A 14787-nucleotide genomic window follows, 5' to 3' on the forward strand; every position below is an offset into this window, starting at 1 on the left:
ATAGTAGGAATTAGCTTAACAACAATATGGAGAAATCAGAGGTGTTTTATTCTCTCTAAAGAGCTAATTGAAAGTAGAATTGTATGTATGAGTAAACCTACTACTTGGGACTGAATCTAGCTTTAGTCCCAACTAGAGTATACCTATGAAAGGAATGAGATGTTCCTTTAAGTTACCACTTAAATCAATTTCGTTTATATCAGTGGCTCTCTTCTACATAGCACTACAGCTTGGATCTATCCCATTTCTCAGAAATCATAAAGACTATTATATTTATTTATTTGTTATGTTTATATTTGGACTCAGTGCGAGCTTTGAGAGAGATGTCGCTCAGAGAGTAGTTTTATTGTTAAAATTATTTGCATGTTTTGTGTATGTGTTCATTAATTCATCACAAAAATGTATGCTGAATTATACTTACAGAGCTAACCAAGATAAAATATTCACACTAAAGGGATAAAAATGAAAAAAGAGTCAGATTCGAAAATTAGAATTCTTCTCTTTTATTTAAAGCCATGTTACAGAGATCGACACATTAGATAAAGCAGTGTAAATAACAAGTCCTCCATTTGTATTAGACTCCTTTGTTATAGTGGTCCAGAAACTTTTGGAAAATATGATGATATCCAAAGATCTTTGCACTTAAGTGTTTATGACATAAATAGGGGGTGCCTTGATTTTTTACTCCTGGTACTTGGCTTCACATGGTGCTCTACAGCAGGAGTGGTCAACCATGATTCTCCAGATGACCTACAGCTTCCATTTGCTATAGCCAGAATAGCTAGTGGTGAAGAGCTGCAGTGCAGAGACATTTTGAAGGCCAGAATTGCTCATCTTTTACTAGAGCAACTTCCTGGCTTTTATTGAAAGTTTTGAGGGAACATAGAGCCCGCAGCAGGAAGAGAACTTAAATTGTAGTAGACTGACTGGAGTTCATTCATGGCTATTTTAGATTCTGTCCACCCTTTTTAGTAGTTGTGATTAAATAAAGGCTGTCTTAGTATTATCATTTAGAACTTAGCAAAATAAATGTTGGGCTTAATTCCACCCAAAACCTTAATATATATCTTCTCTCTCAATCTCTCTTTTTCTCTTTGGCTACCTTCTCAACAAAAGTTATGGATGTACAGGCATTTGAAAGGCTTTTGGGACCTTGTATGGAAATTATGAAGAGGAACATTGCAAATTATGAAGAACAGCTAGTTGCTCTGTTTGGAACAAACATGGATATTTCTGATTCCAGTGCATGAAGTGAAGTATGAAACCACCAGATCTGTTTATGAGAAATAGCACAGTAGTGGTTAGTCCACTGAAAATGTTTCTATCTTCCTGTAGATGCTAAGCATTTTTCTGTGATTTTACAGGGGGTTGGGTTTAATGTGTCTCCCCCACCCCCATTTTTATTTGCCTTTTTGTACACAGTAGCTCAGACATTTCAGTAAATGGGGTATAGATATCATGGTGTTGGCTCTGCCCTGAAGGACAGTTCAGCCATCAGGATTTTAGCTTTCAGGTAACATTCCTGAAAATGAGTTAGGAGGAATTGACACTGTTACAGGCAGGTCTAGTATTATTACCAATTAGTAACTATCTAAAATGCCTTGTCTTCTCTAAATTAATAAACATTTCATGCAATCTAGTCCATAACAACATTCAAAACAATCTGCGCATACTGGCATATCTTTTGTTTCAATCCCTGGGGCAGAGACTGTAGCCCTCTTTCCTGATGTCCCTATCTATGTTGAGAGAAGCATGATCTTTGGCACATGACATGGACTGTTTTCAGATGGAATGTTTGTCTTCACCTGAACATATATCTCCCCACACATTCTTTTGATGATGTGCACCATATTTTATTGATTAAAGCCATTCTTGGTTGATAAATAGGTGGCTTCCAGTTTCTATAAAATACCAGAATGTGTCAATAATGGGCAGATTAAACTGAAGTCTATGGGATATTTGCACATGACATAAATGAAATCAGGATTTAACCATGTCACATAAATGTGCTGTATTGGAAGTATTATTGCGGCCACTTTACACAAGTCTGTAGCATGGAAGGCTACACAGTACACATTTGGTTTTCTGCCTGTTTGAATCAGTATTATCTAAAGTGACCTTTATAAATGTTGTATTTTAAAAGGCCTTCCAAACAACAAAGCAAGGCCTTGTATTCTTTTTTACCTTTTATGACTTATAAAAGTTTTCACTTTGTTAAATGTTTGGTCTTAAAATATATTATTTTTAGTAAGACATCATATTCCATTTACACCTGTATGAAAGATACTGTAGCATTTGAAGTTCATCATAGTACAAAATATGGAGGGTTTGTATGTTTATCCAGTATTCTTCTTTTTTTTTGTTAGGGCATTTACCATGTATGTATTGTTTCAATTACTCAGACTTCTTTTGGAAAGATGTTCAGTTACTGGAAGAATGAAAACAGTTGATTTTGATTCCAGGAAGAATAATTTTGTTTAGGTTGTCATTGTGCTTTCTTTCTATATAATTTGCATAGATTTGGCTAAATCCAATTGCTAGTCTCAACTAGGGTACCTCTATTTAATCACTTGCTAAGTAATCAGTCAGCAGTTGTGTAAATTCTAATTGATTCAGTGGGCCTAATCTAGGTGGGAGTAGCATCTGGATTTAGACAATCAATTCCAATTAATTTCTAATTTCTGATTAGGACTATTTCAGAGCAGACTCAATTCTGATGTAATCTGGGGTTACTTAGATGGACATCAATCCCAGGGAAAATTCTGGAGCAGATTACAAAGCAGTCACTCTGCAAGCACCTTAAAAACTGCAGTAATAACTAGAAGCCAACATGGATTTGTCAATAACAAATCTTGCAGAGGCTAATCTCTTTGATCAGGTAACCTCCCTGACAGAGGGAATGCTGTAGATGTAATATATCTTGATTTCAGCAAAATTTTTGACAAAGTGTCCCATGATATTCTGATTAGCAAGTTAACTAGGTGTGGCCTGAATAGAACAAGTGTTGGGTGGATACACAGTTGGTTACAGAATCATACTCAGAGTTTTTTTAAAAAATACATTTTATTAGTTTTTCACTCTATCTACATTTGATTTGTGCTTGTCAAACATCGTGTTACATGATTTGCTTACAATTATTTGTTTTTTACATAGTGTCTTCCCAGTTGTCCCCCAAATTCCAGACATCTTTCAAACATTCAAACCATTAATGTACATATTTTAGTATATAATATTGGCTACTATCATAATATTACTTTCATAGTGTACAATATTCTCAAGATCTTCTGATAACATTCTTAATAAAAGTAGTTCCAGATCCATGCCGCAACCTCACATCTAGTTTAATTTACATAAAAAGAAAACCCATCATATTACAGCTTTACCCTGTTTAGGGCTCCCTTATTTCAATTTAATTCTCCTTTTTAATATAAAGGATATGCTCCTTCACAATTCCCGAAGTTAGATATATACATGCTTTCCAACATTAAGGGCCCCTTTCCTATTTTTCCCTTTTTCATCTCTCTAAGTATTTCCCTCTCTTATTTCTCTTTTTTCACTATTTGTTTCTGTCTCCCTAAGCATTCTGCCATCTTTCATGTCCTCTGAAACCATTTTGTGCATCTGATTTATCCCCACTAGATCTTTATGCACTTTGTCTATCTTCAATAGATCTTCCGGGCTTTTTAAAATTAATTTTGCTGATTTTCTCCCCTTGTTTTCCCTTAATACTTTCCTCAGATCCAAGATTGAAGTTGTTTCTCTTAGGTTTTCCCCATTAATTTCCTCCAGCTCCTCTTTTGATTGGCATACATCATCCGGCACACTCTCATTTCGTTTTTTGTTATTCCCTGTCTCTTGTTGACTATAGTTCTTCTTTTGATGCTCATTGAATAATTTTGCCTCTTGGTAGTGGGATCTCACTATTTCTAGGATTGTTTGAAGGGTAGATTTTGTTTCATCTCAAAATTGTCCTTGTTGTGCCATTCTGTTCCAGCTGCCCAAGAGCTTAAGCCAAGATTCGAAACCCCCAAGTATCACAGTCCAGTTTGATGATTGTATCTGTGGCCTAACTGATCCCTGGCAAATTGATGCCAGCCAAACAGATATTCCAAGTCTCCAGAGTCAGTTCAAAGAGTCTGCTTTGGCTAAATAAACCTGAACCAAAATTTAAACCCCCAAAGTACCAAGGTACAATGCAATGGTTGTATCTGTGGCCTGATGGCCTAATTCCCACAGGTTTATGCCAGCTAGTCAAACACAAACACTTCCAGCTCCTGGGGCAGTTTCAGAGGATCTACTTTGGCCAAATAGGCCTGAACCGAGGTTCAAAACCCCCAAATTTCACAGTCCAATTCAGTGTTTGTATCCATGTCCTGGTAGCCTAGTTCCCGCAATTCTGCATCGGTCAAAACTGAAATTCCAAGTCCCTGGAGGTGGTTCCAAAAAGTTCACTTTGGCCCAATATACTGACTCCCAAAGTACAGTTTAAAAAGGTCCACTTTAGGGTTAATTTGTCTATGTTCTAGCCAGGCATGAAAAAATCAAAAGGAAATAAAAAACAGGTTTCCAAGCTTTAAACAGCGGTAGAGTGCTCAAGGTCACTGCTCTGGGCATTATGCCAAAAGATTTCAAGTAGCCAAAACATGAGATCTCCAGACTTCACTAGTAATAGCTTATGAGAAAGTTTCTTAAGATTTATAACACCAAATTATAATATTCTTAAAATATATTTTAAATGTATTTAAATTAGTAGTTAATGTCCCATTAATCTTTAAATTGTTTTCTTTGCATCAACTATCCCTCTCTCCAGATTTTCTGCCGCTCTATGAATGATGAGATTGATAGAAGATTCTTTTTTCTGTATATAGGAATTGTCTTCTCCAGGGGTAGTCATAAGCAATTAGCTCTAAAAATATATCTCACCCGATAATAACACTGATGTTGAATAGCTGATTGTTGCTTCTCTTATTGCCGGCTGCCGACGACTTGCAAGCAAGCATTCTAGCTGCTTGTTTCTGCCCGTTGGCTGATTGGGGAGTTTCCTGGATCAAACAGGGATGGCCGCTGTTCCCCCCCCCCATGATCAACAGGCTTCCCCCCCCTCCAGTTCACTACTCTTCGGGGTGGTTTCGACACCCTGGAGTGTCCCAAACAGGTCAGAATTCAGCCCAGAGGACAGAGCCCTGTCCTCCTGCTGCCATCTCGTTGCGGCATCAAGCCGGTCTCCATACTCAGAGAGTGTTTATCAGTGGCTCCTTCTCAGACAAGGAGAAGGTAACAAGTGGGGTACTACAAGGCCCAGTCCTGTGCCTGGTGCTCTTCAGTATTTGTATTAATGACTTGGATGAGAAAGTACAGGAAATACTGATCAAATTAGAGGGTAACACAAAATTGGGTGAAATTGCTAATACCTTGGAAGAAAGGAATAAATGTCAAAAGATCTTAATAGGCTTGAGTACTGGGCTGAAAACAACAGAATTAAATTTAACAGGGATAAGTGCAAAGTTCTATACCTGGGGTGGGGGGAGCTCAAATGCACAGTTACAAGATAGGAAATACCTGGTTCAGTAATACAAGAAGTGAGAAGGATTTTGGAATTGTCGTACATCAAAAGCTGAATATGAGCCAACAGTGCTATGTGGCTGCAAAAAAAGTAGATGCTATTTTAGGATGCATTAATGGAGGTATAGTTTCCAAATCCCATGAAGTACTAGTCTCCCTCTGTTCAGCACAGGTTAGGCCTCATCTAGAAGACTGTGTCCAGTTCTGGGCACCATATTTTAAGAAAGATTCCAACAGACTGGAGCTAGATCAGAGGAGGATGGCAAGAATGATCAGGGGACTGAAAATCAAGTCCTGTGAGGAAAGACTGAAAGAACTGGGCAAGTTTAGCCTTGGGAAAAGAAGTCTGACGGGAGATACAATAGCATTTTTCTAATATTTGAAAGGTAATCATAAAGAGGAGGGGCAGGATCTGTTTTCAATCATCCTAGAGTACAGGACATGTAATGATGGGTTCAATCTACAGGAAGCCGGATTTAGGCTATCAGGAAAAACTTCGTAAGTTTTAGAGCAGTATTACAGTTGTATTTCATCTTTGATTGCTGTAAACTATTATATGAAAATATCATTGGGTTAATTCAAAATCATAATGTAGAAAGCAGTTTTAAAAGACAACATCCTTCAGCATAGAATTCTATTATTCCATCAGACATGGCATACAGCAGATGCTTCCATTTTGGTCTGAAGAGGGAGATATTAGCTCCACAATGCATATATAAGTTAATATGTTAATACATTTCACAGTTAGTGATCAGTACGAAGTCTAGTAGAAGCTTGTTACTATAGATCAGTGTTATTAGCATTGTACAATTTATATCATATATTATGATATAAATGATGTAATCTTCCAGATAAAATTCCTTTTGGTCTTTGATTTGAACAAATGAATAATCTTATGTATTGGACAGAAAGGCAGCAAAATCCATAGCTTTCACTCAGGGAACTATGCAAATAGTTTCATAGACTGAAGGGAGTTTCAGAATTTATGTTTTTTTAAGAATTATGTTACTTGAAAAAAATCCCTTCAGAATACCCTTTGAGAAAAGGGACATCCAAAAGCATTATGACGTACCATTGTGAGCCTGCATTCAGTGAAAAATTAATAAAATCCTCAACTACACTAACTCTTGGGATCATAGCCCATATCTTTTGGGTTATTAACCAAGTACAGTTAAATATTTTGTGTTAGTTCACTTGCTATATAATATTTAGGAACAGAATATTATGATTTATATACATGGCAGTGAGTTCCAATGAAACCCTAAATAAAAGCCAATTGTAAATGTTATATATTTAAAATTTCCTGCATAAACACTGTAACTATGTGGCAGTCTAGATTCGACTTTCTATGGACCACTGTATGTGGATTATGCACCATTAACCTTTCTGTAGAATTGTACTACTGATGTTATAAATATTTAGGGATGCAGTACTCAAATACTGTATACAATTATGGTAAATGTGAACTAGCTCAGTTCATAGTTGTTTCTGATGGTGAGGAGGTCTTAAGAATTGTACTGTAAGAATTTATTCATAGCCTTTTCTATTAGCAAGATATGATTATATGGCAAATAGTGATGCAATGTGTAATGGGAAACAGGTTATTTATACTTATAGATCTTTTGTGTTGTTTTACTGTATTGCCACTTCAAATGCTGTTTCAGGGAGCAAAATAGTCTATAAATCAATTTAATAAATAGAACTGATGTGTCTTTGTGAGGAAGCGGTCTCTGCAGCTATTGCCTGTGAATAGCACTCTTGTGCTGTATGCACAGCAGATAATTAGCAATGCATAGCTAATTTTGGTAGTATCAGTCAACTGAAAAGGGCTGTGGAAGTGTGCACTGTACTCTACTTGTCTCTTGCCTCCCACTTCCCTCTTCTTTCAAAGTTGACAGTGTTGGATGCCCACACTTGGAGACCTCCTCAATCACAGTTTTGACGGGCATTTATATGTTTGGCTGCAGATTACTTATACTGTACTGAGGTAAATGTGAACAGTTCGGCTAGAAATGTGGAGGACGTTTAGGTCAGTGTTGTGGTTTAGCAGGCATATGCCACCAGCTGTGGCACAGGCAGTGGGGCTTTATGACAATCCTGAATAGGGGAAGCAATTTGCTATGGTTTACCAGTGTACTTCACAATGTCTAGCTTTTCACAGGTGGCAACCAATGTACGTGTACTAGTATTAATTTTCAACCAGGGAAACCTGGTTTAAAATTCTAGTTCAGCCATGAAGCTATGTTGTTTCAGAAGAAGAAGCTACAGTAAGTCAAATATATTTGCATCTTTAAAAAAAACCATAAGTAGGAATTGGCAACATTCCTGGTGTCCTGGAACATATTAATGCCACATTAGCAGAATGTAAAAAACAAACACTTTTTTGTTATTTCACTTCTTACAAAGTTTCATAAGTTCAAAAACAGAATGTTTCCTCTTTAAAATAAGATGGTCATGTATTTATTTTACTTGTTTATTTAAAATATTTTATCCCACCTTTCTCCTTGAAAAAGGACCCAAGGCAGCTTACAAATAATGAAAGACAATATTTAAAGTTGAATAAAATAACTTCCCCCCTCCAAATAAGACCTAACCTGAAAATAAGCCCTAGCATGATTTTTCAGGATGCTCGTAATATAAGCCCTGCCCCCAAAATAAGGCCCAGTTAAGTGAAACCCCACCCTCCAGCATTGTGCAGCAACCAGAAAACAATGACATGACTGTATTTGAATAAATGTAAAAATAAATGTGAAAATAAAACATCCCCTGAAAATAAGCCCTAATGCATTTTTGGAGCAAAAATTAATATAAGACCCTGTCTTATTTTTGGGGAAACACAATAGATCGTTGTACATGAAAAATATAAAACATCCCCTGAAAACAAGCCGTAATGTTGTTGTTTTTTGAAGCAAAAATTAATATAAGACCCTGTCTTATTTTCAGGGAAACACGGTAGTATACAAATGGTGGTTAACAATATTGAAAACTATGAACAATGAATAAGAAGACATCTTACAATATTAACAGGCGTTGTTAAAGCAAAACTCTATAAGACACTCTGAAAAATGGAAAACACAAAAGTGGAAAACAAGTACTAAAAATCCAGTCAAAGCAATAATGTATAACAATCTCTAAAAATCACACACAGGTAGCTGGTTTACTGGGGGAAGGCTTGCTTGAAGAGAAAGGTCTTTGCCTGCTTGAGGAAGGACTGTAAAGATGGGGCCAGACTGGCCTCCTCTGGGTGGGAGTTTCAAAGTCTGGGAGCAGCAACAGAGAAGGCTTTCTCCTGTGTCCCCATCAGACACACCTGTGAAGGTGGCAGGACTGAAACCTCTCCTGAAGATCTTAACACCTGAGCCATCTCATAATGGGAGATACAATCTTTGAGACAGCTTGGACTGAGATCATTCAGGGCTTTGTAGGTTAAAATTAGCATTTCAAATTGTGCTGGTAACTGATCAGCAGCCAGTGGAACTGCTGTGATGTGTGTGTGTGCGCATGCATGCGTGCGCTCCCTCCCTCCCTCCCTCTAACACATGCCAGTCAGCAATCTGGCTGCTGCATTTTGGACCCATTGAAGTTTCCTGATACTTTCCATCAGCAGCCCCATGTAGAGTGCATTACAGTAATCCAGACCAGAAGTAACTAGGATGTGTGTCACAGTGGCCAGATCTGCACTCTCAAGAAATGGGTGTAGCTGCCACACTAGTTTTAATTGTGCAAATGCACTCCTGGCCACCACTGAGACCTGAACATCCAGGTTCAGGGATGAATCCAGGAGCACCCCCAAACTGCACACCTGTTTTTTCAATGGGAGTGTAATCCCATCCAATATCTGCTCCATCCCTATTCCTTGATCTGCCTTTTGGCTGACCAGGAGCACCTCTGTCTTGTCTGGATTACGTTTCAAGTTATTCATCTTTATCCAATCCATTACTGATACCAAACACTGATCTAGAGCCAAAGTAGCTTCCCTCGGATTTAGGTGGCAAGGAGGGGTAGAGTTGGGTGTCATCCACATACTGGTGACACCAAACCCCAAAACTCCAGGTAATCTCTCCCAATGGCTTCAAGTAGATATTAAATAACGTAGGAGATAAAACAGAACCTTGAGGGGACTGCACAGGTCAGTGGCCAGGGTTTTGAACAGGAGTCCCCAGCCCTACCTTCTGAGTTCTCTCCTCCAGGAAGGACTGGAGGCACCGTAAAACAGTACCCTTCAGGTCCCATTCCAGAGAGACGGGTCAGGACGATATTGTGGCTGATAGTATCAAAAGCCTCTGTGAGGTCCAGCAAAACCAACAGGGACACAGATCCCTTATCTAGTATCCAGCATAAGTCATCTACCAAGGCAACCAAAGTCGTCTCTGTCCCATAACCAGGCCTGAAGCCAGATTGACATGGGTCTAGACGCTTTGTTTAATCCAGAAAACTCTGGAGTGGAGAAGCTGCAACCCACTCTAGCACCTTCCCCAAGAAGGGATATTAGATACTGGTTGGTAGTTTATTCAGTATTGTGGGGTCCAAAGAGGGCTCTTTTTTTTTGACAATGGTCTTCCTATTGCCTCCTTTGAGCATGCTGGGATCCTACTCTGTTGTAAGGAGGCATTCACCACTCCTCCTACCCAATCGACCAGTTAATTTCTGGGAGCTTTCATGAGCCAGGAAGGATCCAGCAGGAATGCAGTAGCGCTCACCTCCCCAAGGATCTTGACCACATAACCAGGCTGCAATAATTGAAACTCGTTCATCAACACAGGGCAAGCAGGGGCCACAGTTTCATTCACAGCACCTTAAACAACTACAGCATCCAAGTCAGGGCAGATCTGACTTGTGTACACAAGACTGGAACAGGGACTGGAGATGTGGAATTACACTGCAGCCCTGGCTATGCCCAGCTTGCTCCCAGAGCTACTTTGAAACCATTTATTGGACATTATGTCGGTGTTGAATCTGCTTTACCCTCGTTAATGATAACTGATTTGTTCAGGTTTCATTTAAATTCTATGACATTAGTTATCATTGACATATAAATGTTAAATAGGGGGAACACAGGCTGCACACAACTGTATAAACGTGGGTAACCATAGAATTAGAAAAGGTTGCTTTTGGGATCCCACTACTGTGGCTATTGTGGCTGATCTGCTTGGTGGGAAATTCTGGGATTTGTAGTTTAAGAAAGGAAAATTTCTGATCTCTGGCTCACATAGAGACCATATGCTCTATATGCAGAAATGCAATCTTTAGCAGGGATCATAAGAGGCAAGGCTAAAATGGATCTCTGCCTCAAGTTTTAGAGCCATTGCCAGATTAAGTTGTGCTGGGCAAAATCTTGTTATGTACTTATGCTGACAAAAAGGCAGTGGCATAACCCACAATAGATCGTTGCTGATTATTTAGCCTCTGCTTTGATTTCTCTTTGTGTGCAACTCATGTTTCCTGATGGATGACCAGAAATCCAAGTGGGGACTTGTTAATTGGCAGCAATTTGCTTCTGCAAGTTATGCCATTGCATTCCTGCTGGCTTGACTGTGTAGCAGAATTTTGGCTATTGAGATGGACCAATAGGCTGACTCAGCAGGCCTCTCATTTATTCAGGCATGATGGCAACTATTGTGTCACTTCTTACAAGAACTGAGCTGAAGCCTAAACCAGTACATCTTCCAAAAAGATCACAACTTCCTATCTGAGCTGGCTTTGGGTAGGCTGGTTTTAACTGCTGTATTTAAACTTAATGGGATTTAGGAATTCTTATTTTGATATGTTTGTACTGTATGTGTGTGTTCTTCTGTTTTCTGTATTTTGTTTAAAAAAGCATTGTAACCTCCCCTGCATCTTTTGAATAGAGCAGATTAAAAAACAAACAAAAAACAAAATAAGGAATTATCCTCTACCCCCACCCCTGTCTCCCAGAGGACAATTGTGTATCACACCCTTTTCTTGAAAATTAATATTCCATCTTTTTACTGTTTCTTTTTTATGGTACCTATATAAGTTGTGACAATTTGAAATGTACAAAATTAATAAATAATTTTGAATAGAGGACATTTGTCACGAGTCAGTAGATTGTTTTGCTAAATCAGTGGAAGTTTTTCATGAATTTTTCATGAATCAGCAGGCTATAGATTTTGAAGCAGAATGAGATTATAGACTGTGGTTCCTGTGACATGCGTTCATTTAGACAACACCCAGTGATTACTGCATTATTGTACAAATGCAAAATATTGTAGTCATGTATCAGTAACACATTAGCACTCCCTCTGCTGGACACAGTTGATAACTCAGGAGTTTGTGTCACATTTCTTCTGCTCTTTCAGTTTCTATTATTATGTTCATTCTACCTCTACCTTCTGACATTTTATCTGATTGCTTTCTTTTGTTTTTCTCCAGGATTCTCTTCAGATGGTTCTTGGCTTCTTTTCATCTTCTGACCTTTTAAATGTTAATGTTGCTGTTTGTATTAAATATATGGTGATTTTCTATGAAGTGTTTATACTATTTTCTAGCCTTTGTTATTTTATGGACAAGTGAGCCAAAACTATTTTCAGCAAATAAATATTTGAATAAATGAATAATACCATATAGTACGAGGAAGAAATAAAATTATCTATACCTGCAGAGACTTTTAGGTAATTCTCCGTGAGCCCACCTGCATTTTTTAAAATGCCCAAACAACCATATAATTTAAGTGAGGTTGAGGAGCATATGGTAATTTTCCCTTCAGAGTAAGGTATTCTATTCTTCTGATGATTTTTGCTTGCCTTTTTTTCTATGTTTTTTTCTGTCTTGTGATACATTTACCCCCTGTGGAATGACCAGAGTATGTCAGATATTTCAATTTTATTTTCAATTCTTTTCAGTTGTTTCCTAATCAACAATAGCAACAACAACAATAAATCAGATGCTTATTGATAAAATGATCCTGAAGAATGAAAAAAGATGAAAAACAAACCTTTAAAAGGCATTTGACTCATTGCCACACAGATGGATTAACACCTGCCTAAAAATGTTTGGGATTAGTAAAAACATTCAGAGGTTCCTCAAGAGATACATGGAAAAATGGAAAACCATCTTAACGGCCCATGGTGAAGAAATTGGGGAAGTTAACATTAAAAGAAGGATATTTCAGGGAGATCTTTTTTGTCACCACTGCTGTTTAACATGTCACTCATCCACCATATCAATAATTTAAAATAAAACTGGATTGGGCTACCATACTTCACAACAAGCTAGAAATATTAATTATTTCTTATACATGGTTGACCTAAAACTATATGCAGAAAAGTTCCACAAAGATAGAATCACTGCTAAACACAGTGCAAATATTTAGTGGAGATAGCCAAATGAAATTTGGAATTGACAAATGAGCGGCTCTGTGTATACACCGTGGCAAGATCCAAAAACTACATGGAATAGAGCTAAAAATGGCAATATTATAAAATCACTCTCAAGTGATGAAAATTATAAATATCTTGGAATGCTAGAAGCAGACATTGTGCACACAGAAGTTAAAGAACTGACAGAAAGAATATAGCAAAAGACCGGAAAATCTTAAAATAAAAATTAAATGGGGGAAATACAATCGAAACCATAAACACATGGGCTGTTCCAGTAATTAGATACCCAGCTGAAATAATAGATTGGACTAAAAACGAACTAGAAGAAATGGATGGGGGGGAAAAGGAAACTAATTAACATGCATTACACACTACATCCAAAAACTGATATGGACAGATTATATTTACCACAAATAATTGCAGGCTGTGGATTACTGCAAATACAGGAGGTAACAGATGAAGAAAAAAGAAGCCTAAATGATTATATCAGTACAAGAAGAGAAAAATTAGGGAGTGAAAATGGAGAGTATTTTGAAAACAACAGAAACAAAGACTCAATATAAAAAAAAAACAATTTGAAAATAAACAGAAAAAATAAACCACTACATGGACAACATCTGGGAAATATTGATGGAAGGCATGACAATAACACAACATGGGCATAGCTAAAACTGAGACTATTAAGAAAGAAACCAAAGGCTTAATTTTTGTTGTACAAGAGCAAACACTCCAAACCAACATGATGAACGTTAAGATCCAAGGAGTTAGTGCTAACAGCAAATGTCAGCTCTGCCAAGAAAAAGATGAAACTGTGTCACACCTCATCTGCAAATGCTCAAAGACTGTACATATAGATTACAGAGCTAGACATCATAGAGTGGCAAAATTAGTGCACTGGTCATTCTGCAAAAAATATAAGTTGTCAGCCTCCAAAACCACCATGGGAACATCAGGCAGAGAAGGTGTCAGAAAATGAGGAAATCAAGATCTTGTGGGATTTCCAGAACCAAATGGACAGATACCTTGAAAATACACCAGACATAGTAGTAATAGAATGAAGAAATGTCTGGATCATTGACATTGCAATTTCGGGGAATGCCAGAGTTGAAAATAAAGAATTTGAAAAACTAACAAAGTACAGACACCAGGCAATTGAAACATTTCGACTCAGAGAGAAACACAATTCTGTGGTCCCCATAGTCATTGGGGCTTTGGAACAATATCAAGAAATTTCACACAGTACTATATGTACAGTGGTGTCTCGCTTGACGACATTAATTCGTTGAAGCAAAATCGCTGTAGAGCGAAAATGTCATCAAACGAAATAAAAAAACTCATTGAAATGCATTGAAAACCGTTCAATGTGTTCCAATGGGCTGAATACCTGCTCGTCCAGTGAAGATCCTCCATACGGCAGCCATTTTTGGTGCCTGTAAAGCGAGGAATCCGTCCTAGAAAACAGCGGGGGGCCATTTTCTTCAGCTGGTGGCCATTTTGAAACCTGACGATCAGCTGTTTGCTGATCGTCGTAAAGTGAAAATCGGTTCCCGAAGCAGGGGACCGATCATCACACAGCGAAAAAACCCTATTTAAAACATCGTTTTGCGATCGCAAAAACGGCAATGTAAAGCGGATTTGTCTTAGAGCGGGGTAATCGCCCAGCGAGGCATGACTGTAGTTACTGATCTCAGAAATCACATCTTCAGAGCTACAAAAAAAGAGCAATATTAGGAACAGCATGCGTACTGCATACATATTTAATGGATACTTAGGTTTTTGGTTAAAACTTATACCAGTCAATGTTTTATAATTTTATAAGAATAAGGAGGAGGAGGAGGAGGAGGAGGAGGAGGAGGAGGAGGAGGAGGAGGAGAAGAAGAAGAAG

General features: G+C 37.9%; 1 protein-coding gene across 3 annotated transcripts in view; it reads left to right on the forward strand.

The window, feature by feature from the left end:
* The window catches only part of PRKAR2B (protein kinase cAMP-dependent type II regulatory subunit beta), a 70158-nt gene extending 58113 nt beyond the window's left edge, over nucleotides 1-12045 (forward strand). For 2 of the 3 annotated variants that reach the window (XM_020813082.3, XM_078394348.1), the window contains exon 11: nucleotides 1117-4178. In XM_020813082.3, the coding sequence (XP_020668741.3) occupies nucleotides 1117-1250 (134 nt within the window). In that variant the 3' untranslated portion in view covers nucleotides 1251-4178. Of the gene's footprint in view, nucleotides 1-1116; nucleotides 4179-11955 lie in introns of those variants that run through there. The other variant, XM_020813083.3, reaches the window with a different exon arrangement.
* The last annotated feature ends 2742 nt before the right edge of the window (nucleotides 12046-14787 follow it).

This window comes from Pogona vitticeps, chromosome 5, assembly GCF_051106095.1.
Source record: "Pogona vitticeps strain Pit_001003342236 chromosome 5, PviZW2.1, whole genome shotgun sequence".
Taxonomy (NCBI): domain Eukaryota; kingdom Metazoa; phylum Chordata; class Lepidosauria; order Squamata; family Agamidae; genus Pogona; species Pogona vitticeps.